General features: G+C 59.9%; 1 protein-coding gene across 11 annotated transcripts in view; it reads left to right on the top strand.

Annotated features, from left to right (window-relative positions):
- The first annotated feature begins 2,264 nt into the window (after positions 1 to 2,264).
- LRP1 (LDL receptor related protein 1) overlaps positions 2,265 to 24,747 on the top strand; it is a 90,617-nt gene continuing 68,134 nt past the window's right edge. For 7 of the 11 annotated variants that reach the window (XR_005934017.1, XR_005934018.1, XR_005934019.1 and 4 more), the window contains exons 1-2: positions 15,876 to 16,146; positions 20,606 to 20,728. Coding sequence is in view for 8 of the 11 variants with exons in the window: in XM_041128803.1 (XP_040984737.1) it covers positions 15,891 to 16,146; positions 20,606 to 20,728 (379 nt within the window). In the remaining 3 variants the exon portion in view is untranslated. Of the gene's footprint in view, positions 2,423 to 15,875; positions 16,147 to 19,379; positions 19,435 to 20,605; positions 20,729 to 24,747 lie in introns of those variants that run through there. The other 4 variants (XM_030036735.2, XM_030036738.2, XM_030036737.2 and 1 more) reach the window with 3 other exon arrangements.

Raw genomic sequence — 24,747 nt, forward strand, 5'->3', positions numbered from 1 at the left:
GGCACCCGGTGTTGGCATCCCCCTCCCTAGCCTGCGTCTGCAGCCAGACCCCCTGCAAACCTCCTGGGGGGCGTGGGAGGGGAGGGGGTGGCAAGGGATGGCAATGGCCTTCATCCTGCCAGCTTTGGGGGGCCGTGGGGTGCACTGCCTTGAAGTCAGCAGAGCCCGGCAGCGCCCCCAGGGCAGGGGTTGCATGGGGAGGGGGCTGTGGAGCCACCCGGGCGGGCGTTGGCCGGGGGCCATGCATGGGAGGAACCCTGGTGAGCGTGCAGCTGCAGCCATCCCGGCCATCTCTGCTCCGCAGAGCTTGTGCAACCTCCGGGGCCTCTGGCACAGCGGTGGGGGGCACAGAGCAGCCCCTTGGACCCCCCCTGCGACCCCCCTGGGGCATCTCCTGCCTGTGTCCCTGCCAGTCCTTCTGCAGGGGTGGCTTCCCAGGAACATCTATCTGGACCTTCCTCCCAAACATCTGCTGCAGAAGCAGCAGCCCAAAACAGCTCCCGCCTCCCCTGGCTGGCCACCTCTAGGCTGCTTCCCCCCCCCACTTCTGCCAGCACTGCTGCCTTGCTGGGGTGGGGCAGGGGCTGGCGTGTGACATCATTGTTTTAACAGATGACATCACTCGGAGGGGTTGCAGGCAGCTGCCTGATGACGGGTGCCTGCACCACTCCCCATTTCCCCCCATCGGCACCCAGCCTCAGCCCCTTGCTGGCAGCGGCATGGCAGGATGCTGTGGCAGATGAATGACATCACGGTTCTGGCTCTGATGTCAGGGCTCGGGCTCTGGCTCTGAGATCATAGCCACAGCTGTGGTGGCAGGGGAGTGAGGAGGGGCTCTCCTGGGGCGGCAGAAGGAAGCCGGCTCTGCGGGGACCCGCAGCTAGGGAAGGGACAGGGCGGTCTGGGGCAGGCCGGCAGTCAGCTTGGCCTGGGGAGGGGTCCGGGCTGCCAGACCCCTGCCTGGCCGGCAGCCCCCCCCGCAGCTTCGGTTCTGCCTGGGGCCCTGGAGCCAGCTGGATCCCCGGGGCCTTTTAAAACATTGCAATTATTGGCAGGGTGGCCCCAGCCCCGACCAGCCAAAAACGCAGATTACGGTGATGGAGACTCATTACCAAACATCCGAGGCAGGATGAGACGTTCCCTGCAGAGACAAGGATGTTTTTGTGAGACGAGAGAACCGTGGTGGTCTTCTGGGGATGGAGCCGCTGGCCCTGGCTGGCAGGGCTCTGCCGAAACCCCGCGGTGGGCTCGTGGGGCAGAGCCGGGCACCTCCGGCCCATCGCCGGGCACCGATGGCGAGCGGGGGCGACCAGCTCTGCCTCCCTTGAGAGCTGAAGTCGGGCAAGCGAAACCCGGCCCTGCGGCTGGGCCCCGCCGACAACGGGACGCCGCTGATGGGGGGTCCGCGCCCCCGTCCCCGGGGCCTGAGCTCTGCTCCCTCCCGCAGGGACGGCCGGAGGACGGCGAGGGTCCCGCCGCTCTGGGACCCTGCTGCGCCCCTTCTGCTGCAGAAGGCCCCCCCGGTGGCGCCCGGGGGGTCGGTCCCGCTCCCCGCGGGGTCTCTGGGGATCCACCGGGTGCAGGAGAAACGGGGCTGCCGACTCGGCCCCGGCCCCACGTCCTGCTCCGCAGCCCGCGGGTCCCGGCTGACGCCCGGCTCTCCCGCCCGTGCTTCATCCCCGGCGGTCCCCCTACACCGGCAGAGCGGAGCGGGGCCACCGCCGCGGCCCCGGGCTTGTGGGGGCATCGCCGGCAGGGACGGGCAGGGGCCTGGGGGGCGTCGCCGGGGTTCGGGCGGCAGCACGGGACCGCAGGATGCCCCGCCGGCACCACGCGTGGGCGCGGGACCCCGGTGCCGCAGGCAGACCCTCCCCCTGCCCGGTACCTATACAGTACCTATACCGTACCGTGCCCCTGCCCAGACCCGTCCCCGGGACCGGCCGGGGGGGGCGCAGCCCCGGCACCGCACGCGCATGCGCGCAGCGCGGCCGCCGCGTAGGACCCCCCCCAAACGTGCGCGCGGGCGCCCCCCCCCCCCGTTTCGCGCTCGCGCGCGGCAGCGGCGGCGGCGGCGGCTCGAGCCCGGTGACGTCAGGCGGGCGGCGGCGCGCGCTCCATCCATCTCTCCGCGGCGGCGGTGGCGCGCGCGCGCGCGCAGCCCCCCGCCCCCGCCCCGCCGCCGCCCCCGGCGCCGCCGCCACCGCCCAGCCCGGAGGGTCCGCCCGCCCCGTCCCGTCCCGTCCCTCCCCCGCCCGCCCCCCCCTCCCCTCCGCGGATGTCGGTGCGCGGGCCCGGGACGCGCCGCCCCGCGGGCAGCACGGCGTGAGGAGCCGCCGCCGAGCCGCCGGCATGGGGCCGCTGCTGCCCCTCGCCGGGTGCCTGCTGGCCCTGCTGGCCGCGCCCGCCGCCCGCGCCCTCGAAGGTGAGTCCGGGGCCGCGCGGGGCGGCGGCGGGGGCGGCCGGTTACCTCCCCCCCCCCCCCCCCCAGCGGGGAGCGGTGCGGCGGGGACGCCCGGCGGGGTTGGGGTGGGGGGGAGCGCCGCAGCCGCGCGGCCCCGCGGCCGCTGTCGGGGCCGCGGGGCCGGGAGCGTCCGAGCTCCGGCGGGGCCGCAGCGCTCGGCCGGGCCGGGGAGGGGGCGGGAGGCGCCGCGCGTCCCCCCGCCGCGGTGGGCAGCGCCGCCGTGACAAAGCAAGAGCGGGCGCAGCCCGACCCCGCCGCGCCGCGGGAGGGACGGGGGGGACCCGGGGGGGGGGGCACCGGGAGCCGGCTCGGGCGGCGCGTCCTTCCCCGCCGGCCGCCCTTCCCCGCGCCCCTCTGCCGCGCCGCAGTGCGAGGCTGCGCCCCCCCCCACACCCCGTCCCCCCTCCCAGCCGCGGGTGGCTGCTCGCTCTCCCCATTTTCTCCCTCTTTGCCAGTTTCTGGTGACTTGCAGCCCGCCCGCTGTCGCGTTTTCCTCTGGAATCCAAAGTTTTCCCTACAGCCAAGCAGGAAAGTTGGAAGCCGGCGCCTCTGCGGGAGCCGGGGCCGGGGGTCCCTGAGGGCTGGGGTCCCCCCCGCTCCCCGGGGACGCCCCTGACAGCCCGGCCTCGCCCCACGCTCCCGCTCTTGCGTAACTGGGGCTGCTGCTGCTTCTCCTGGAGCCGCGACAGCCCCGTTGCGGAGTTTGGCCGTGGCCGGTCTGGTGGCACTAGGAAAATGTTTACCCAGCGATGGGGCTGTCTGTCTGTCTGTCCAGCCTCCCCTGCCAGCCGCTTTTTTCCAAGCTGCGCACGTCTCGTTCCCTGCTCTTATTGATCTATTCAGTAAATACTTTAGCGAGCTCGTCAGCTCAGTGGCCGGGCTTTTGAATGTACAAGGGGCTGCTCTTGGCAGCGTGAGCGCGTTTAGGAGCTGGCAGCCGAATGAGCCGGGAACCGGCGGTGAAGTTCCTTGCAATGCCTGAATGCGTGGGGCAGGAGGCTGTTTTTCCCTTTAAAAGCAGAGAGGTGGGGGTTCTGAGTTGGCTCTCTCAGCTTTCCTCTTATGGAATCCCTCTGTCCAGATGGGAACGGCCTGGTGAAGGCGAGAGACTGGTGAGGGTTTTTTGGGGAAGGTTTTTCTGTCCCCTTTCTTCACCCACCTTGGAGCGAACCAGGTGAATGAAGCTAGTGGCATTTGGTGTCGTGGCAGTGGCAGTGCCTGACCCGTCACCAGGTCAGAGGGATGGGGGAGGAGGTTCCAGCAAATGCCAGATCCCTGCCCCAGATCAGTGTCTGGGGCAGCAGGAGGCTGGAGCCTGTGGTTTCCTTCCCTCCAGCCCTTCCTCGCCCCACTGGAGGTCCGGGTGCTTAATTAGTGTCCCTTGAAGGGAGGTGGCAGGAGCAGAGCAGCTTGTGGCATCCCGCAGCAGTTCCCTGCTCAGCTGACACTCGTGCAGTCGTTAGCACAGCGTTGATTGACCTGCTGGCACTGACTCAGTGGGCTCAGCGGTGCAGGTGATGGTTAACAGCTGAGCCTGCCGGGGTCACCTGCTCCTGCCCCGCTCCCGGGGACCCCGGGTCTCAGAGGCATCGTCCCTGCTTGATGGTGGCTCAGAGCAGCCGGCAGATGCAGAAGTTTGTGGGGGTGGGAGGGACAGGCATCACTCATTGCATAAGCTGCGTTGCCTTTGGAAACGAGGCTGCAGAGCGATGATGTGCTGGAGAGAAGTTCCTCCATGCGCTTCTCCACCCCGTGAGCTGGAGTGGGGCAAAAGCCAGCTCAGAGATGCCTCCTCCTTCCAGTGGCACGCTCACCTTGGGGGGAACGTTGTGGGGTGAGGTGCCATTCTGTCCCATGGAGCCTTGGGCAGCCCAGCAGGGCGAGGGGTCCTCCAGAGAGCTGGGGAAGGAGCTGTATGAGTCTGTGGGCAGGTGGATGCAGAGGGGGCTCTCAAAGCCCCCCGCTCCGGCAGGGGCATGGCTGGGCTGGCTGGGAAGCAGAAGGTGGCACCTGAGCTGGTGCCTTGGTCCCAGCGGTCCTGCCCGGGCTCTGGTTTTGCTGACTGCAGGTCTCCCACTGCCTGAACCCGCTGCAGGCAAGGGCGAGCTTGGTGCAGGGGGGCTCTGCGGGAACCATGGTGGAGCTGGTGTTGCCCGGGTGCCACTGGGAGTGGGGTGCAGGGTCCCTGTCCTTGTCCAGAGACCCAACTCCCCACACCCGCTGCCTCGATTTGCACTCCCAAATCTCTGCCTTGGTTTGCAGCTCTGGAAGCTGTTCATTTGTTCCTGGCTTCGGCTGCAGAAGGGGGAGGCAAAGTCCAGCTGGTGGGGTAGGGGGTGGTGGGGGGGAAGGTCTTCCACGGGGACAAAGGGCACCGGTGCGTGGCTTCTCTCTGCCTGAGCTCCTCTGTTGTGGAGCTTCCCTGGCTCCTGCTGCCTCAGTGGGCAGAGCTGGGCAGCCTTTGGGAGAGGAGTGAGGGCAGGCAGGGATTGCCCCGCTTCTGTTTTGGAAATACCTGTGGTTAAGGGTGGCTGCGGTGTTTCGGTGCAGCGCTTCCCTCTCGCAGCCTTGGTGGTCTGGCGCGTCTCGTGCGTGCGAGGGGAGCGCGTGTGCCTGCGTGTGCACGTGTGTGTGCGTGCTGCTTCTCTGGGCATGCGTGGACATGCCTAGAGCTGCACTGGGTTCAGCAGAGGTGAAGACAGGAGCCGTTGGAGGGGGGCCTGTTGTGAGGACTGGCTGGGGGCTCCTCTGTGCATGGCTAGGGAGGGGAGGGTGCCTGGCACCCCTGCGCGGAGTGTCACCAGAAGACCCTTTGCTGTGCAGAGCTTGGGGTTCCCGGGAGCCCCGTGGGGCTCTGTGCCTGTACAGGAGGTGCTCTGCAGTAGAACGCCACCATGCCTTGGTGCTGCTGCAGTGTGCGGACGAGAGGGCAGGGCTCCATCCCGTGTGCTCCCTGGCCGGCGATGTGCACTGACATCAAGAGGATGGGGCAGCAGTGGAGCATCCCTGGCAAAGCCTGGCAGTGCTGCTTGTTTTGGGGTGAAGCTGAGGCTTTGCCTTCTCACTGCTTCCAAAGCTGTTTCGAGGCATTGTGGGTGGTGCGGAGGTGGGAACAGCTGTGGTGTCCCCCTCGTCTTTGGTGTCTCAGCCCCACCACTCGCCCCTCGTCTTCTCTCCATGCTGTTTCCACATGCTCCGGGGGAGCCTGCGAACTGGCAAGGAGCGGGGGCTGCTCAAGCCTTCCGGCTGGTGATGCTTTTCGTCCGGTGTCGAGTACTGGTCGGGCTGATGGGGAGCACAAGTGCCCCGGTCCTCCCTGTTCCTCAAAGGCCCTGGTCCCCGGAGCCTCCTCTTCTGGAGGAGCTGACTCTGCTTTGGCATTAATTGGTTCCTCTTCACCACCAGCCTGTTCTTGATCTGTGGCTGCCCAGTGTGGCTGGCTCCCCAGTGGGGCATGGCCAGTTGCCTGCCTGGTACGCCAGGCAGTACAGGCTCCGTTCTGCTGCACGTGGCATCCCTGTCACCTCGCAGAAACAGCAGGATCAGAGCAAAAGAGCAGAGACAAGTTAAGGGAGAAGCTGCGTAAAACTGCTGCTTAGGTGGGGTCCCCAGAAACACAGCCCTCGAGTCCTCCGGAGGGGGGAACAGTGTGGTGACACGAGCAGCTTCAAGGCAGGAGGTTTGGCCCCAAAAACCGTCCTCCTGCTGCCTGGGATGAGGGTGTTTGGGAAGGGATCATGGGCAGGTTGAGCTCAGCCCCTCTCCTTCCCCCTCTGGGAGGGCGTGGGGGTACCCGGGGGCTGCAGCTGGAGGGCTGTGGTAGCATTCTGGTTATCTCCTGGTGTTTGCTGCAGTTGTGGGCTGCGACTGGGGAGGGTGATTGAGGACAGGGCAGGGTGAGGGCAAGCAGCCCTTTGGGCAGAAACCGGGGAACATTGTGGTAACAATAGAGGCGACTATGGCGGCTGGGGATGTTGGGCATGCGAGGGTCTGCGGAGCAGTGCTCATGTATGCCGTGGGCTGCCTGGTGCTGCGCTGCTGCCAGCGGGTTCTTGCGCAGCTCATTCCTGTGCAGTGGCAGCGCGAGCAGCCGGTGGCGGAGAGGAGGGAGCTGCTCTTGCTTGTCAGGTGGATCCTGCTGCCGAGGTCTCGCCACCATCTCGCGAGCGCTCGGGAAGCTCTGCGGGGAGTGGGGCTGCCCCCGTGCTCCCGCTGCCCCGCTCCAGATGCCTTCTCCCAGGGATGGGTGCCTGCAGCTGGGGGTTTTGCTGCCCCGTGTGGCACCGATGCCCTGGGAGGCAGAAGCTGAGCCCACCTCTGTGACCACCCATCGTGCTCTGGGATTTTGGCTGTGCCTTTGGGATGACTTCCCAAGCCTGTGTTCCCTGTGGATGGCCTTTCAGCAGGGACTCTGGCCCTGAGGAACCTCTCCAAAACGGTGCAGGGAGCACGTGCCTCTGCAAGTGCCCTTTGCCCTGGGAAGGGGGTGCACGGGGGTGCTTCCCGAAACCGCAGGACAGCCTGGGGCGGTGTGGTCAGGGCTGGGCCCTCGGGAGCCGTTAAGCGCCCAGGGTAGGACAGGCTGCGCTGCAGTCCTGCTGAGTCGGCACGATTAGCACGGTGGTAATCAGCGGGTGAGACCGCGGCTTTGTCATGGGGCAGGAGGTTCATCTTCCAGGCACTGAAATTACTTCAGTTCCCAGATACGCGTCAAGCACCTTCTTTGTGCCAACCCTGCAGATAAAACCCTTGCTCTGTGCCCCTGAGACCCCCTGGCCGACCCACAGTCCTGCTCGGGGGCTGCGCCTCTCCAAGAGCTGCCAGCCTGCTTGCGGCACCTCAGCCAAGCACAAAGTCCCTCTGCTCTCAGCTCATCTCAACAAGTCGTGAGTCTTGGCTGAAATGCCCGGGATGAATCCAGCAGTCCCAGAGTTGGGAAATGGGCTCCTTGGAGATGGTGCGGTCTCCCGGTCGTGGCGGCGTGCGGCTGACTCAGCCAGTGAGCAGTGGATGCGTCTGCCTGTTTCTTTGCTGCTTTGCCAGGTAGGCAAGACTCTCCTTGTGCTTGGACTGAATTTTATCTCTGTCACCTCCTGGAGAGCATGTCTGGCTGCGTTCCTGTGGACGTCCCTCTCCATGCGGGATACTCAGCCCTCAACTGGGAGCTGCAGGTTGGGGTCCCTCTGGCAGCCTGCCCCCCTCTGCCGTTGCTGTGGGTGTGCTGCTCCCCAGGATCCTGCTGCGTCCTCTAAGTGGAGCAGCTGCTCTTCCCCAGGGAGCAGGGGGGTGCGTGTGTGCGTTTCTGGGCCCCGTTTGCATCGCAGCCATGCAGAGGAGAGCCGGCAGAGGCCACCAAGCCCCGTTTTGCACTGGGGGAGCAGCTGGTGCTGTTGGTCCTGGACTGAGTGCTGTGTGTGTCATGGGGGTGGCCCCGTCTCGGGGCGTGCGGATCACGCCTGCCGTGCCCCGCGCGGGACCCTGTGGGTGGCTGGGGTGGCCGGCGGCGCCTGGGCTGGAGGCAGCGTGTGCTGAGGCCTCGCCAAGCATCTGGGGAGGTTTTGTGTCCGGTGCCGTCGTCTGCTGGCTCTCCCAAACGGAGTGTCGGCTCCATCCATGCTGCAGCTTGCTGTCCAGGGGATGTGTTTTCCTCTCCTTTGGATTTTGCAAGACCAACTCAAGCTATTTACGGACCAGCTTTTTGCTGTTGACTTAACTTTTCAGTCACTTCCATTTAATGTACCTTGGCAGACTGACCTGCCAGTGGCAAGCAGCAGCAGCAAATATTTTCAGCATTTTCTAATTCAGCTGAAACTTCTTGTTTCCTTCACTCTGTGCCTCTTATTTTAAGAAGGAAAAGTACTGGGTGGGCCGCGAGGACTGTTTTGCTGGATATTGTTCTGTTGTGCCGAGGTTGCTTTTCCCAACGTAGTCCAGCCGTTTCTAGGGCTAAATATAGACTCACAATGTCCTTTCTTAGCCAGGCGAATGGAGCAGACTAGAGCTGCAATCATGCAGATGCTTTGCAGGATCAGAGACGGTCCCAGCACTGCTTGAAGCAAAGGGCTTGTGGGGTTGGCAATGGAAATGTTGGATAATGACCTTGCTGGCAGCTCGGAGCTTCTCCGGTGGGACCATGCTAATGGTGCCACCGAGGGGAGGGACAGGAAGAGCGGCCTTGGCTCCGAGGAATGTCAGCCTGTGGGGAAGGTGAGAGCAGGTCTGTAAGGTCCAAAACACATGGACTGAGGCATCAGTGGGAATTGCAGATGGCTGGGAGGGAGTCTAATTGAGTTGGAAGTTGCATCTTTAATTGAGTGGAGTAATGAGCCTCTTGCGAGATCCCCTTTCTCCGAATGAGACCGTGGCAAGGATGGATGGGTGTTGACGGTCGCATCCTGGTGCGCAAGCTGGTGACGGGCAGGTGAAGGGTGAGGTGAACCGTGAGCGCGCGGTTCGCTTGGTGAATAACGGGGGTGCTGGTGTGGGTGGGCGAGGGAAGTAATCGCTGCTTTTAGACTTTCTGCTGGACTCGGGGCTCTGGTGTACAACCCTTGGCGATTGAACTGAGGAGGAGGATTTCAGCTGGGGGGGGACAAAGGCCTTCTGAGTCGTCACGCTGCTGCTCCCCTGCCCCGGCCTTGCTGGGGGTGGCTGGGTTTTGTTTGCTGTGGGCTGCCAGGCAAATTGTTATTTTAATCTGCCGAGAGCTTTGAAACCCATCAATCTAGTCCATTTACTTAATATGGTGCAGCTCTTTGTTTGCAGGCGCCGCTGCAGCCGTCTGAGCGCGGGGACCGAGTGCTTGCTGGGTCCCGGATTCACACAGCGGTTCATTGTAGCTGATGAACAGTCGAGCGTCTCTGCTGCTCGTGCCGCTGGTGAGATGGGCTGTGCTGGGGTGCCCGCACCTCATGCTGCTGCACTGGGCTCTTGGGGGCTGAGTCCCTCCTGGTGTCCTCTCCGTCTGCTTTCCTTCACCCCCGGGGGGCAGAGCCCCTTGATGCCGCAGTGGCATGCGCTGGCACCCTGCAGACGTGCCTGGTGATTTTCAGTTCGTGCTGTGCTCAGAATTTGAATATCGTGGCCTAAAGGATTGTGCTGGGGATGCAAGCGCTCATCCCGTGAGTGTGATGCTGTGGCAATGGGGAGCAGCAGTATGCTCCCCTGTCCGCCCCGCCTGCCCTACCCGCCCTGTCCCTCTCTGCTCTGCAGGTGCCAGACCGGCTTGCTGATGGTGGGGCTGCCAGTGCGTGCCCACCCGTCTCCGTGTGCCTACCTGCAGCCTCTCTGGGGACAAGCGTGTTGCCTGTCCCCAGCTGCCTCCGTCGATGCCCCTTGGCCGTACCCGCCTTGGTTTGCGGCCGGGAGAGCAGCTCCAGCTGATGCACGACACTGAGGACAGCCCTGACCCCGGGGGGCAGTGGCACCCTGAAGCATGGCGCTTGCGGCAGCCCCGTCCTCCCTTGGGCGTGTGGGTCGGCTCGGTGCCCAACTCCGTTCCTCCAGGCGGCTGGCGTGGGGAGGGGAGTTGGGAGAAGGCTGCAAAGGGTTTCCTCCAGGCACTTGGTGCCGCGGGTGTCGTGGTGCCTTTTTATTGTTTGGAAAAGGAAGCACTTCAGTTTAATACTTCCCGCGGCGGCCACCTTCCCAGCAGTCTGGGCGGATGCTGCAGGGCACTGAGGGCAAAAGCCGTGCGGAGAGTTGGGCTGTGCCGGCACCTCTGCCCCAGGGCCGGCCACTGCCTTTGCCCCTGTGCAGGGGCCTGCCATTCCCGGGTTATTTCCAAGGAGGGAAAATTTCCTCCCCCTGTCCTGAAAACATCAGCTGAAATGTCCATGGACCCCTGGCCTCATCCATGCTGTTGGACATGTCCCCCACCTGCTCCCGGGGGCTGGTCCTCGCAGAGCCAGCGGCCCCACGCTGGCTCAGCATCCCTGGGTCGGTGCCCACACCATGGCCCCGCTTCCTGCCACAGCCCCTGGCCGCCACCGGCCCTTCCAGGTGGGTTCGCTCAGCATCTCCTCTCGCAGCCTGGAGCGTGTTTTCCCTGTGGAAGAGCAGATTTTGAGCCTAGTGCTGTGCTTACTCACCAGCTTGGTCTTCTCCTCCGCAGCTGCTCCAATGCCATCATCCCTCAAAACCCGCCCGGCCCACCACCGCGCCCTTTCGGCTGCGTAAAATCTTAAAGCTTCTTTTTCTGCAACTTGCAGAACGTAAAACCAGGCAAACCAGGATCCATGACCAGCAGGAACAGCCTTGGAGCATCTGGGCTGCTGTGAGCAAGCAGTTCATTGCTGGCATAGCCGAGCCGTGCTGGTGGAGATGCCAAGGGACAGGGTAGCATCTAGGATGCAGCATCGGTGCAGACATAACAGTACCGGGTTCCTGTTTAATAATTTGTACCATTTATAAACAGATGGGTCACTTCACCATGCTAAGAATTTTTTTTCCCCTTTACCTCACGAGATACAGATGAGCGGGTGTCTGGGAGCAGAGCACTGCTGAGCAAATCTGCTCCGGTCCCTCGGCCCAGGGCGCGTGGGGATGTGGTGAGGTCATTCTGCGATTTGCAGATTTGCAGCAGCGACAAGCCCGGGTGTTCTGTGGCAGTCCTGCACGCGGCTTTAGGGTTTGCTCTGTTATTGGGTTCCCTCCCTGCTCTGGTTTGGAGCTCGCTGTTTGGGCAGCGCCTGTGGCTCGTGGGCACCACCGAGCTCTGCAGAGCTCTTGGTGCAGGGGCTTGGTTGCCTGCCTGCCACCGATGTCCGGGCCCGGAGCTGTGGCGGGAGGGACAGTGCCGGGCTGCCGTGGTGGAGCAGGGATGAGCTCCAGCGTGGGCCCCCCTCGAGCTGTGGGGCTGTGCAGCTGTCTGAGGATGCTGAGATGCTGTGGGCTGCAGCTCTGCAAAGCCACCTCAAAGCTGCTGCAGGACGCGCCTTCTTGGGGCGCGCTGTCGAGGAAACCCCAAACCTTCTCCCGTCCTGCACCACCGCACGTGCTTGCCGTGGAAGCTGCCAAGTGGCCTGTGCCTGGAAAGCACCGGCGCAGGTGTGGCATCTGCTGGCGGGAAGGCAGCTATTGGGGCTGTGTCCTTGCGGGCTGGTCGGGTTTGCTGTTGGGGACCGGGACGGGAGCAGGTGACGGCCGAAATCCCTGTGTGGGCAGGGAGCTCTGGCAGGAGCAGGGAAGGGCTGCAGCGCTGCTGTGGATTGTTTTCTCCTGGGGAGTCCTTGAAATAGCAGGAGATCGTGCTGTGCGACGGGTGGTGTGGTGGCTCCGTGACCTTGTCCTCCCCAGAGCCGGGAGATGCTCCCCACAGCGCGTGGGTCCCCAGAGGACTTCAGGAGGGGACCCGGTGGCTGGAGACAGGGCTGGGTCTCCAGGTCCTCACATCCCCCCCCCTTGCTGCTCTCCGGCCTCCTGGAACCCCCTGCATCTCCTGGGGGGCAGGATGGGCAAGCGAGGGGGCAACTCCTCCCTGCCTCGGCTGGGGTGGGATCCCCTGTGTGCACCCTGGTTGGGACCCGCGGGGGTGGCCACCCCAAGGTGGCCAGTGGGTCCCCACATCCGCAGTCCCTGGGAACTGGGGCTGGCTCGGTTGTCCCTGGCACGGGGGCTGCGTTCACACGGGCAGGTGGACCAGAATCCAGAGCAGCTCCCTGCGCAGACGTGCTGCTCAGGAATAAAAGTCCCTTTATGCCAGAATAATTAGTGTACTCAGAGCACGCTAATTATTCTGGGATAAAAGTGACTTTTATTCCGGCAGAGTGTCCTCTCAAAGGGCCCTTTTTGCCCGCTCCTGGGGCACAATAGCTGCTCTGCTCCGTTTCCCCATCTCAGACAAAGTCCTTATTTGCGAAGCCAGCGAAATTGAGTTGACTAATGAATTAAGGCCAATGGTTTTGGCCTGGCTCCAGCGCTTTGAAAGCCTTGGCGAGCTGATGCCCGTCCTGGGCAGGAGGAAGCCCAGCACCCTCCTGCCCCAGCAAAGCCCCCACGGGCTGCGTTCAGCCCTGGGCTCTGCTGCTGAGCTCCGGCAGCGTCCTGCCCCCTGATTCAGCTGTCCAGATGAAATGCCTATTAATCTATAATGTGCAATTGCTTTATTGCACAATGCAGGCAGGTCTCTGGAGGAAGCGTTATCAGCTTTAGCCACAAGCCATAAATAACTGCCTCCAGTGCAGAACACTATATTCTGTTTGGGTTCCCAACTGCTGAGGGTATAAACATCCCGCTTCTTATTGCTAGAATAAATAAAGGAATAAAACCTTCTGAGCAGGTAGAGGAGGTGGGGGGGCCTCCGCACCAGCCCCCTGGCTGGCAGGGGCTCCTGCCTGCAACTGCTGCCCCCTCCCCATCCCTTGTCTGGGGAAGGAGAGGGGCCAGCCCTGGCAGAGGGGAGGGGGGGGAGTGGGGCGTCCCCCCAGCAGGGATGGCTGCTGGCCAGGGACGGCTGCAGCCCGTCCAACTGCACCGAGAGGACTTAAGCCCCTTTCTCTTGGCTGCAAATGCTTTTTTCCTTTTTTTTTTCTTTTTTTCATTTAAATTGCAGATAAGCTGCAAAAAGAGAAAGAAATCAAAAAAGCATGATTTTTTCCTTGAAACACCCTCCACTGTGTGGCTGGAGCGTGCCCCTTCTGCCCTTCCCCACCATGTTTTGTATGATCAAGCTCTTTTTTTTTTTTTTTTTTTTTTCCAGTTCTGAAAATGCTATGGATTCGTTTCATCTGGTTCCGTCTCCTGCCATTTTTCAGCTCATTCTTCTAAGGACCTCTCCGTGGGGCCAGAGGCAGGAGGGGGATGAGGAAGATCGCACTCCGGCGCAGATCTCCCAGCTTCTGAATTTGGTTTAAAATGCAAATCTTTTTTTTTTTCATTCTTTTTTTTTTTTTTAATGCATTTCATCTGAAGGCGGCGGAGCTGCCGGAGCCTTGGGAGCGAGAGGGGAAGGGGCTGGGCGGGCGGGGGAGTGCATTCCTCCCAGCGCGTCCAGATTTCCTGATGCGTGTTCGCATTTAAATCGTCTCCCCCTGGATCTTTTTGAAGTCAGGTGACCGCGGTGCTGTCAGGGATAAAAGCAGCCCTTGGGAGCCACAATATGATTTTATTCCCCTTCCCCCTTCCCGCCGGGGATGGATGCTTTTGGGCAGCCTCCATCTTCCATCCTCCCTTAGGGGCATGTTTTCCCATCCATGGTCCTTCTTCCCCTGGTCTTCCCTCCCCTCTCCTCCTTTGTCTGAGTTTGGGAGGCAGTGATGGCTGGTCCTGCAGCCGGTGGAAATCCTGTCCCGGTGCACGTGGTGGAGGTGTCGGGGACAGAGCCTGGGGTGCCGGGGCTTCTCCCTTGTGCCCTTGGGTTGCATCGCCTCTCCCTGCCCCGGCTGTGGGAACTCTGCTGCCCGGAGGGAGCCAGGAGCTGGGGTTGTCCCCGGACCAGAGGGGGATGTTGGGGTCCTAGGCTCCCCCTCCCTGGCGTGCCCAGGGTTACCCGGTGCAGGGACCCGGTTGCTCCCAGTCTTTGCCCTGGTGTCCCCCGTACCCGTGGGCAGGGATGGGCATCCCTTGCTGTGGGGAGCGCCCAGGTGGGTGATGAGAGGGCGCGCAGCCCGCATGGGAAGGAGCCGTCTGGGCACAGAGTCAGCCTCTGGGGACAGGGGGGTCGAGGGCCAGGCTGTCCCCAGCGGGGCGATGGACTCCTTGCTGAGTACTTAAACGCTCGGTGTGGCCTCGAGGGGGGTTGCCTGCGAATCTGGTACTTCTTGGGCAGCAGATGGAAACCATCCTGCCTGTCCCTCCCGGCTGCGGGATCTGACATGTGGGGTGACAGCCCTGATCATGCCCTGCAATGGGGCAGACAGGATGGGAGCTTCCAGTTGGTTCTCAAGAGCATCCCCCCGTCAGGTCAGGGGAAGATGAGCAGAAGCCAGAGGTGAGAAACCAGGGAAGGCGCTGGCGTGCTACGGGGTGCACCAGATCAGTGCCCAAAGCGATGGTTGGGGGTTCTGCCGGTGCTTTGCTTTGGCTGGATTTTTGTTGCTGTTTTCAGCTTGCCTCCTTGGTGGTTCTAAAAATCAGGCGAGTCGCAGCAAACCCGCTCAGGAGCCCTTCTGACCGTCCTCGGCCGGGACGTGCTTTTCCAGCCACAGCCTTTCCTATGAATGGCGTTTTGCTGCCGTTCAATGCCTCTCTGGCAAAGCGGAGGCGGGCTTTTCTTCTCAAAATTGTCTTTTTTTTTTTTTTTTAAAGAAGGTTAATGCCTCGTGATTTAGAAGCAATAGACAGACTTGACTTGAAAGGAAAAGGGGGAAAAAAAAAGTATTTTAAAGTCAATATTTACTTAGCAATTGGATGGGCCCCTCCCCCCCAGCCCAGCCGCGCATACCTGCGGCTTCTCCGGCGGGAACGGCCGGGAGCGCACAGCAACGTCATTCATGGAGGCGGCGGCTGGGATGGAGCAGCGGATCTGGTTTGAATCTTCCCATTCGAGAGGGGGCCGGATGGAAGAATGGCAAAAATGCATTTGAACTGTTTAGAGATCTTGTATTTAAACGCAAAACAAACAAATAAGCCTTCCATTCCCCTTCCCCTTGAAAAAATGTGCCTACAAACTTTAGGTTTTGTTATTTTAAATGTCTCTATTACCCTGTCTAGCTTTTTGGAGCTGAAGGACCTGGCAAATTTACATTAGTTGTCAGTTGCAAATTGTGCACAAACTTTTGCACCAAGCTGTGCCCCTGCGGGGATTTGGGGTTTTAGCATCAGCCTCATGGCTTCTGTAGCAAGCCCTAGACCATGGACCAAGGGAGCACGAAAGAGCCGAGGGGTGTGTGTGCTTCCATGCTTTATCCTTTCCTGGTGTCTGTCCTGTGGCTGCAGAGAAACTCTGGGAAATCTGAATAGTCCTGAAAGCGCTGAAAAGGAACAAATCTTGTTTTTTCTGAAATTCAAGGACAAAGGATAGATGATGTGAGGGAGAAAAATGAAAGTATAAGGTGACTCTGATTTTTGTGTTTGGTTAATTGGGTGACTTGGACGATCTTCCAGCTTGGTGCCATGGGACTGCGTGCCAGCGCTTCGGGGGGGTTCCGCAGGGAACACGGGCTCAGCTGTTATTGGGGAGAGCGGCCTTGGAGTTGTGGTATGTTCTGGCCAAGTGATGTCTTGAGAGCTGAGTCGACAGGGAGGGGTGGTGACGAGGAAGGATGGTGGGATGAAGACATGATGTTCAGCTGGCTGACGGGACAGGCCCTCCCCTGAGAAAGGCAATCAGCCAAAAGTGGCCAAAATGGTAACTGAGAGCAGAGCAGATTGTAGCAGCGGCTTCCCCTGCACCTTGGCGTGCATTAAGCCTTCTTGGCACATGCAGGCACACCCATCGTACCGACATGCTTGGGATGGCAGTGAGCTTGATGGGGCTGGAGCTTGGCGGATGCCACCTTTGCTCACTGGGGCTTCGCCGGTTTCCCGCTCTGCTTTTGTCCTCCGGAACAACCTGGCAGATTTTTGTTTCACTGAGGCGAAGCGCGCACGTGCGGTGTTGGGAGCTAGGAGCGTCCGGCTGGGTGTGCCGCGTGCGTTGCTCCGGCTGGCCCGGAGGTGCGGGGTGCCTGGCCGGGGCTGTGCAGACCACCGGCTCCCTGCTGCCCCTTGGACCCGGCTGCTGCATCCGTCCTGGCCGGCGCAGGGTGAGCTGCCGGGGCCGAGTCCGTGTGCCAGGCGGGTTTGCAGACTCCCTGCGTGCCCCGGGTGCGGGGTGAGCCCAACTCTGTTTGCGCAGTGCCGGAGGTGTGTGCTTTGGCAGGCTCCTCGCCGTATAAGATGGGGTGTGCGAGTGTGGAGGGGAGGGGGTAGCTGGGGATGGAGACCTGGGAGGAATGTGGAGTGGATTTATTTTTCTCCCTTTCGCGCTTTCTTCTCCCCCCCCAGAACATCTGTTTTGCAAATCACGCTCATTCCAGTCCGTATTTATGGCCAGCGCTGTTTCCTTTGCAAAGTACTGGCCAGCCACCTCCTCCCGAGGAGGGGAGGAGGAGTTGGGCTGAAGAGGAAAGTATGGCTTGCTCAGGGAGGGAGTTCTTTAATATTTTTGTGGTTTGCTTCCAGTCTATCTAGGTTTTTATGCCATACTCATCTGTGCACTGAAGGTAATTTGGCTTCTGCTCAAGGTGAAGACCTCCTGCTCACCAGCCTCCTGAAATAGTCCGTTTAAATGGAAGTGTCGATTTCTTGCTTCAGGCAAAAATGAAATGTGTTTTGTTGTGTTTCTTTAACAGCCCTTTTCCCCAGCCCGCTGCACTCTAAGCAAAGCCTCCGGCTGCCTGTTTCCGGGGGATGGCGGGAGCCGCAGCCAGGCTTTTGGTCCCTGTCCTGCCGAGGAAGACCCTGCTGCTGCTCCGTGCCCCTTGCTGGGGGGTCTGCTCCCACCCCATACCGGAGAAGAAGGATTCCCTTTCTTGCACCCAAATAGCCATTTTTTTGCCACTTTTTTAGTACAATTTTTTCCCCTCTGTCCCTTTTGAATTACTTTTAAGCAGGGATCTCTCCTCCAACTGCCAAAGAGGGACGTGTTTTCCGCAGACGGCTCTTGCAGCTGTCCTGGCCCTGCTCTGAGCTGGCCATTGTGCGCTGCATGAAGGCGCCTTTATTCTTCGACCCGGAGCTGGAGCTCCGCTCTCCGCTGCCATTGCCGCTTCTGCTGGTGCGGCCGCCTGGCTTTTGGAAAGAAATTTGGCTCCGTGTGAAGGATGCATTAACAGATACCTTCTCTAATTGTCCACCTGGCACTGAGGCATCTCGACACTTACTCTGGGGCCATTTAACTCACTGGGAACATGCTGTGCAAGAACAGAAAGTGCGTGGGGTTGCCGAGGAGCCTGGAGAGCTGGCTGCCGAGAGGGGAAGTGATCTCCTTCCCTCCTCCTGCACGGAGCCACAGCGGTGGCTGTCATGCAAAAGCCGCTCTAGAAGGCACGAGGCCTCGTGCTGCTGAAGCTGTCCTCGTGTTTGGGAATAGCAGAGGGGGGACGGTCAGTGATTTGAGCCGGGTTTGGGTGCAGCTTTACAGGTTAACGTGCCTTGGGGCATCAAGGGGTGACAGGACTGCTCCCGGGGGTCTGCCTGTGCCAGGGGAAGGACTGAGATGGAGCATCACCACCTCTGAGAGGGGGTGGGTGTCAGCAGGGTACGTGTCCTTGGGGGTGGCTTTCCCTGAGGAAAGCCATGACACGTGTGCAGCCTGACGAAGCGTGCGCGAGCGATGTTTCAGTGCTCGGAAGAAATCCCATGTGTTCTGCTCCTGTGTGTGGGAGCTGCTGCTAGCAGCAGAATAACCTGCTCTGCTCTGGTCTGAGTGCAGCTAGCCCTGGAGACGGGGCTGCTCTGCAGGGTGTAGGTGCTGGTACTTAGGGATGACTCCTTCGAGCGAGGGGCCAATCTGCTGTGCTGCTGGTGAGCATCTGTCCTCCAGGACCAGTATCTCCAGCGCAAAACAAGATCCTGTCCTGCCTCTGGTTTCTCCTCCTGTGTAGATGCAGCCCTGCAGGACTGTGAGCAACTGGGATGGGGCAGCAGGCTGGGAACGGCTTGCTGGGGGTTTGCCCTCTTCTTGTAGGTCTGCCCGCTCCCCTCAGGGGGCAGGAGGCAGGTAAGAGGGTGGGAGTTGAGCTCAACCCGGGGGGAGATGGCGACCGCTGTTGGCCCACTGGGTGCCTGGGTGCTGGCTGCGGTCGGCTGGGTGGTTGCGGCAGCCGTAGGTCACTTTGTGGCTGCTGGAGACCTGGAAGGATGAGGGAGAGCAGGAAATCCAAGGGAGTGTCGGTTCTTTGCTGTGGTTTTCTTAATGAATCTTGCATTTGGTACACTTGTGGCTGGGAGATGGAGGCGGAAGATGAGCTCCTCCGGGAAGAGGGGGTGGCAGAGCCGGCTTCAGAGGAGAGCTTGTTGCAGGAGGTGCCTGTCCCCAAGCTCCCAGCCCTGCCCTGCCGTGTCCCGTAGGAGGAAGGGGACAGGCTTGGTGTCTGTCGCCTCTGGCCTAAAGAAGGTGTGGGGGTTGGTGGAGGGGGAGGCATCTGCTCATAACAGGGGATGTTTCATCCATTTTGGTATGTCCAGTCTCCATCTTGATTGCACTGAGCTCCCTGTCATGGTGTTGAGCCTTTCCCTCTAAGCAACAGCTCCAATGCTACCAATGCTGATGCTTTAAAGACAGAAGGGAAGCGAGGTTTGTGGGAGGTGGTACTCTTCAATCAAACCAAATGACATCAAACAAAGCCCTTTTGCAGGTCTTAGGAATAATTAGCATCATTACACAGTGGGGAGAGTTTCCTCCCACCCCTTAGGAACCAGGATTTGGACTGGGGACTGAATCTTCCCCATCCTCTTCCCTCGCAGCATCCCTGCTGCTGACCGGAGAGGAGCTGCCTGGACCTGGCTGCGGCATTTCCTTCACATGGCAGGAGCTGGAGAGAAATCACAGCACCTTCTCTGCCTGTCAGGAGCCTGAGGGCGAGCTGGGTCATGAAACGCGTGAAATGAGCTGCAGTGCTGGCAGCAGCTCCTGCCTGTGGTGCTGCTTGGTGCGGCTGCAGCGAGGCACATACAGAGACCCTCCTTCCATGGGCTGAGCAAAAATTTAAGTGGATCCTTGGAGCAGGGAATTTAGCAGAAGACTAGGGATGACACAAGATAAATGTTTAGGGAATTGCATGTGTTTGACTGCCTTTGCTTTTAACAAACATTCACAGTTGCGTTTCGTTAGGTTTTCAAGATTTCCTGCCTTCCCAAGGGCTCGGGCTCACTGTTCCGAGCAACAGCTGCAAACGGCGTGGAAATGTTCACTGCAGAGAGCTGGATCTCTGGGAAGAAAGTGCAATGCTGAAAGACTGGCAAGAAGATAGCCTGAGCTGGCGGGGCTGTGAGTGCCGGGCTCTGCTGCATGCCGGGGCAATGGCCCTCGCCTGGGAGCCCCTGGCACGGTGGGTCAGGTTCGAAGCCGGCACGGCTTCACTGTGTTTTGACCCTTCCCGACTGCAGCTCTTACTTGAACTTCTGCTGCCGGCCCTGCTTTGGCATCACCTCCAAGCCGGCTGGCTCTGGTACCCACCGTGTGTGTTACGTGTACAGCTACATATGCATTTTTCTTCACGTTTGGTGCTGCCCCCATTGCTGTGGATTGGCCAAAAGAAACCTTGGTGCAGTGCGGGCTGACTGGCAAACTGCAGACTGACAGTGCCGGGGGCGGGCGAGGGTCTCTGCCTTCCCTTCTAACCTCAACCCTTCGGTGAAGGGGGGGGTCACACAGCCTGCACTCAGGGGGTTGCAGCGACCCCCCACTGCAGCCTGCCCTCGGGGGGGTGCAGCGACCCCCCACTGCAGCCTGTGCTCAGGGGGGTGCAGTGACCCCTAATAGCAGCCTGTGCTCGGGGGGGGGTGCAGTGACCCCCCCCATTGCAGCCAGCCTCCTCGAGGTGCCAATTTAGTGGGGGCAGAGCGTACCCCAGTCTGGAGCCGCCTGGGGGCGAGGGCACCGGAGCTCTCCCCAGCCCTGCTCCCATCGCCACGGGTCAGGCTGGTTTTGTGCTCTGTGCTTTAGGTTTTCCTCCTGGTTTTTGTTATGACTTTGTTTTATTTCTGCGTATCCCAGGAGGGAGGTCAACCCTCTCCCCTGGGAGCACCATCCTGGCCGTGCGTGTGTGTGTTTACTGGGTGCAGGATGGATGGAAAACCCATCCTGCTGCTGCTGGTGCTGTCTTTGTGATTTAAAAATGTTACTTTTTAATTTGTTCTCATTTGGGTTTTCTTATTTTTTTCCCTGTCTTTTTTACTGTCTAGCATAGAAAATAAACCGCCTTTGGCTCCCAGGAGCTAATTCATCCAAGTTAAATGATCTTTAAAATCTGTTAGCGCATCATGGATCTCGGTTCCTGTTTTCTTGCAGTGTAATTAATGCTTCAGTTTAAATTTTCTCCTTTCCTTAGGGGCAAGGTTGATGGATCTGATGCCAGGCTAAAACTTTCGCTGAGCCGTTAGAAAGAAATCAAACTAAAAGCAATCTAGTCCTTAATTTAAAAATTTTTTTTTTTAAAATAACTTGTCTTTGGGAAGAAACTGATCTTGTTTATTATCATTATTTCTTTTCTCATCCAGCACCGAAGACATGTAGCCCTAAACAGTTTGCATGCAAAGATCAGATTACGTGCATATCTAAGGGCTGGCGCTGTGACGGGGAAAAGGATTGTCCGGATGGCTCGGATGAATCACCCGATATATGTATGTATGCCTTTCCTTCCTAATAATGTTCTTTTGGTTTTGTTTCATCCATTCTCATTGCATGGTCGTTCCAGGGTCCCGAACAGGCATCACTGCACAACTGCTCTACCTCAGCTCCTGTTTCTCCCGGAGTACCAGGAGTCCACAGCACCTCTGAGGGGGGGTGGGTACCACTCGGGGCAGGAGTCCAAGCCGTCCATCTGTCCGTCCTCCCTTTATCTCCCTAGCTGCTGCTTCCGGGGCCTCTGGCTCTGGGGCTGTGATCCATCGTAACAAAACAGCCTCCTGGGAACAGGGTATCACTGATTTATTTTTTTGTTTCCATCAAAACTGATTTACGCGAGGAAGGCAGAGTCCTGGAGGCGAGGATGCAGCGAGCCGTGGTGCTGGGCAGGGGCTGCGCCTGCACGGGGTCACCTCTGACACAGCTGCATCCCTTCCTCGAGCGGCTGTGCCTCCGGTGCCTGGCATTTAACGGGTGCTTGGAGCGAGGGCTGGGCTGAAGGGAAGAAGGAGATCTTTGGGAGCCCTGAGGAACAGCCAGGGAAAGCAATGTCGCTTTCCCCAGATGTGTTTGGATTAGGGTGCAGTGTTGGTTTTACTGGTTTTGTCCTGGGCTGTTGGAGCTGCTCTGCTGCAGCGGTGCTGGTGGCCCCAGCACTGGGGATGCTCCCGCTGCAGATGGGGCAGCTGGGTCTCAGTCCAGAAGCAAATGGGGAACTGGGCTGGGTTAGATGGGGTGCAAGGGCTGGAGGTGGGGGGGTGTGTGTCCGCACGGGGGAGTGAACCAGAGCTGTGCTGGTGCCGGGGGCTCTGCAGGGACGGTGGGTGTGCTGGTCCCGCTGCACCATGCTGTGCTGGGGGCTCTGCTCTGGCTGGGCTGGAGCAAGGAACCACCTCTCCCTGTGTCCTGGTTTCTCCCTCCGTCTGACGAGGGAGGCTGTGCTGCCCTTGCTGCCTCACAGGAGCAGCCTCATTAGGTTGTTTTACTGTGTCAGGAAAGCAGCCTTGAGGTGCTGGGTCTGCAGGACAGCCACAGCCGGGTTCATCCCTGCCACTGCTCACCAGTGACCAGCAAAATCCTCTCATCCTCTGGCCCAAAGATCCTTTCCAGACTCCTGCTTCATGCTGTACTTGGCATAAAGGTCTCCTCCAAAGCAGTTTCTGGTTCGGCACCGGGGTTATTTATTTCTTAAGGCAAAATGATGCAACCATCCCCTCCGTGGGAGGGATGAGGGGGCTGGGATGGGCTGTCTGGCTCCAGTCAATCAGCAGCCCTGGAAAATTACTGCGGGAGGACTCAGAGGCCCTTCCCTGGCTGGAAGAAATCCGTCCTGATTGACGTATTCCGCTTGCTGTGCGTGTCTGTGCTCGCTTCATTCCCCCCCCATCCATACGGACAGGTGAACGGAAAATGAACCCCTTGGATACTTTTCCCTCTTCTCCTTTTTCCTCTTTCTTCACTGCGAAGGCACCGCTGGTGGGGGCTGGCAGAGTCTCCCCCCTGGACAGGGAAGGCAGAGCCGCTGCCTATTCTGGCTGCTGCCACCCCAGCAGGAGCTGGAAAGCATTGGTGTGCTCTGCAGAGGGGCCGTGAGCATCCCCCACTGCTGCCCACCCGGCCCTTCCCCGATCCCTGCTCTGGCACCACGCGGGTGCCGGGAGCAGTGCCCGGCTGTTCTGCGGATGCACCTCACGTCTGTCCATGTGGCAGTTGTGGCCTCGGGGCGGGGAGAGGTAGGAAGACACTCTCAAGTTTGCTCAGAGTCTCCCGAGGGCTCGAGCACCCACAGCTCCTGCTGGAGGGGGGAGGCTTGTTCCCCGGGGGGGGGGTGCGGGACCCCCGCTAACCATGTGCCCCTCAGTACGTGCTCGACGCTTCCAGGACAGGCAAGTGGGAGCCTCTTGCGAGGCACAGACCAAAGCCCGGCATTTCCTCTCTCCTCACCCTGCTGCTGCATGTGGGACAGAGTCCATGAGTTTCCATCACCACCACAGACCCTAAACTTTGGAAACACTCTTTTCCTGGGGAGTGGTTCTCTCCCCAGCTTCAGAATCGACTGCTGCAGTTTGGGGTCCTGGAGAGGCTTGACCTTTCCAAGGGTCTCTGCTCACCTTCCCCAAGTTCCCGCTTCAAGCCCCAAGACCGCGTTAGCCTGGGGAGCACCAGGAGGGAGCAGAAGGATGCTGCACCCTCCGGGATGTGGAGGTTGGGGTCAGCAGCCATCGCTGCTGGCTCCTCTGCACCAGTGGCTGGGCAGTGCTTGCTGCGGTTCTGGTGCATGTCTGACCTGGCGCTCACCTGCGCCCATCTTTGCCTTCCCCATGGGCATGGGTTATGAATGGAGGTTGCTGCCTGCTGCCTGCCTGCTCCTGCCCAGGCTCGCACGAGTGGAGTGTGACCTGTCAGCACACGCAGGGCACGGAGCCCGGTATCACCGGGATTGCCAGGCAAGCTTTTCTCACGCCACTTTGGCACCGGGGCTTCCAGCAGGCTCTCATCCTCCTTATCTTTTTGGCAGGAAGAGTATGACTTTTATTACTATTAATCTCTTTTTTTTTTAAGCCCAGGCTGCAAACGCGGCTCTTGCACGCTGCTTGGTGCACCCTTTCGCGCCCCAGCAGCGCGGCAGGGTTATTTACATTGCACTAATGTACTCATGTCAGAGTCTCTTGAAATGCTGTGTATTATACGCGAGGTTTTCCTCCCTGGGGAATCCTTTTAAGTATTTGCTGGCTTTGCTTACGTGTTAGCTGAGAATAGGAAGAGTTCCCTTTCCAAGCTCAGTGCTGCGCTTGTGTCTGCGTGAGTGGCTTGTACCCGGTTCTTGCCCAGTCCGATGGTTTTTCACTCCATGGAGCTTTCCTGGGGGGAAAAAAACTTGGACAAGAGCCTCCATCCTGTTGAAGATCAAAGGAGATGAGGGTCTCTGAGAAATGAATTTGCTGTGGCTGAGCTATGGCCATCATCTGGCCACTGCATCCTGGCTGGCCTCCTGCCTGGAGCTCTCCCAGCTCAGCTGGGTGCCCTGGCCAGGCTGGGGGTTTGCCCGCGAGCCGGACAGCTGAGCTGCCGGTGTGTGTTTCTCCAGCCACGCGACAGTTGCACCGTTTGCTTCGCTGCAGATGAATCTGCGGGTCTGCGATCTTCGGTCGCTCGGATGTTTGCGAGAATTCAGCATCAAACGGTTCATCGGTCTGAGGGTTCAGGAGGTCTCAAATCCCTTGTCTTGCCGCACTCGTCCAGTGCTGGATCTCTCAATGGCGTGGCCCTGCTCGGGTTCAGATGCGTCTCGAGCGAGCCCGTCGTCTGCAAAGCCTTTGCTCTCCTTTTCCTGCAGCGCTGGCGCCGGGCGCAGCTGGGAGACAACAACAGGACCTTCCCTGCCTGAGCTCTGCCGGTGCTCAGCTGCTGGCATTGCTGTCTGTACCAGTGGGGTGAGCGGGACTGTCCTGTTCCCAGCTCCTCCTGCCTGTCTCATTGTCGCGTTCCCCCATGTCTGTGTCTCTTTGGGCTGTTGCCAAATCAACTACAGGCTACATTTACAGGAGGAAGCATTGCTTCTCTTTCCTTCTTTTTTTTTTCCAAGTGGGTTTTAGAGGTTAAAAATTCCTGTCTAATTCAGCTCCTTGGGGTGTACCACAAGCTTGTCACATGTAATAAATTGGCTCATTTATTAGTGTGCCAACACAGTCAAAAGCAAACAAAGTGGCTCATAGATTAATCCTGCCCTGTTTGTGATAAGTAGTTTGATCCAGGCTCTTTGCAGGGGAATAATGGACACGGCAGATCAGTTTTGACTGACGAACTGTGCATTTTATTTCAGTGCCTTCATTTTCAGCCTGTATATTGGTATTACTTAATTAACCCTTAATTTGCAATTACACGGTGCCCAGATAGCACTGTTGTTCAACCCCCTGTGAAAAACAAAAGTTGTGAAAGTGGCACCTGGTAAGAAATTCTCCTGGGAATTGTCTGCTGGGTGCCCTGGATTGGGGCTGGGAAAGAGGAGAAACCC

The sequence above is a fragment of the Aquila chrysaetos genome, chromosome 15 (genome assembly GCF_900496995.4).
Source record: "Aquila chrysaetos chrysaetos chromosome 15, bAquChr1.4, whole genome shotgun sequence".
Classification (NCBI taxonomy): Eukaryota; Metazoa; Chordata; class Aves; order Accipitriformes; family Accipitridae; genus Aquila; species Aquila chrysaetos.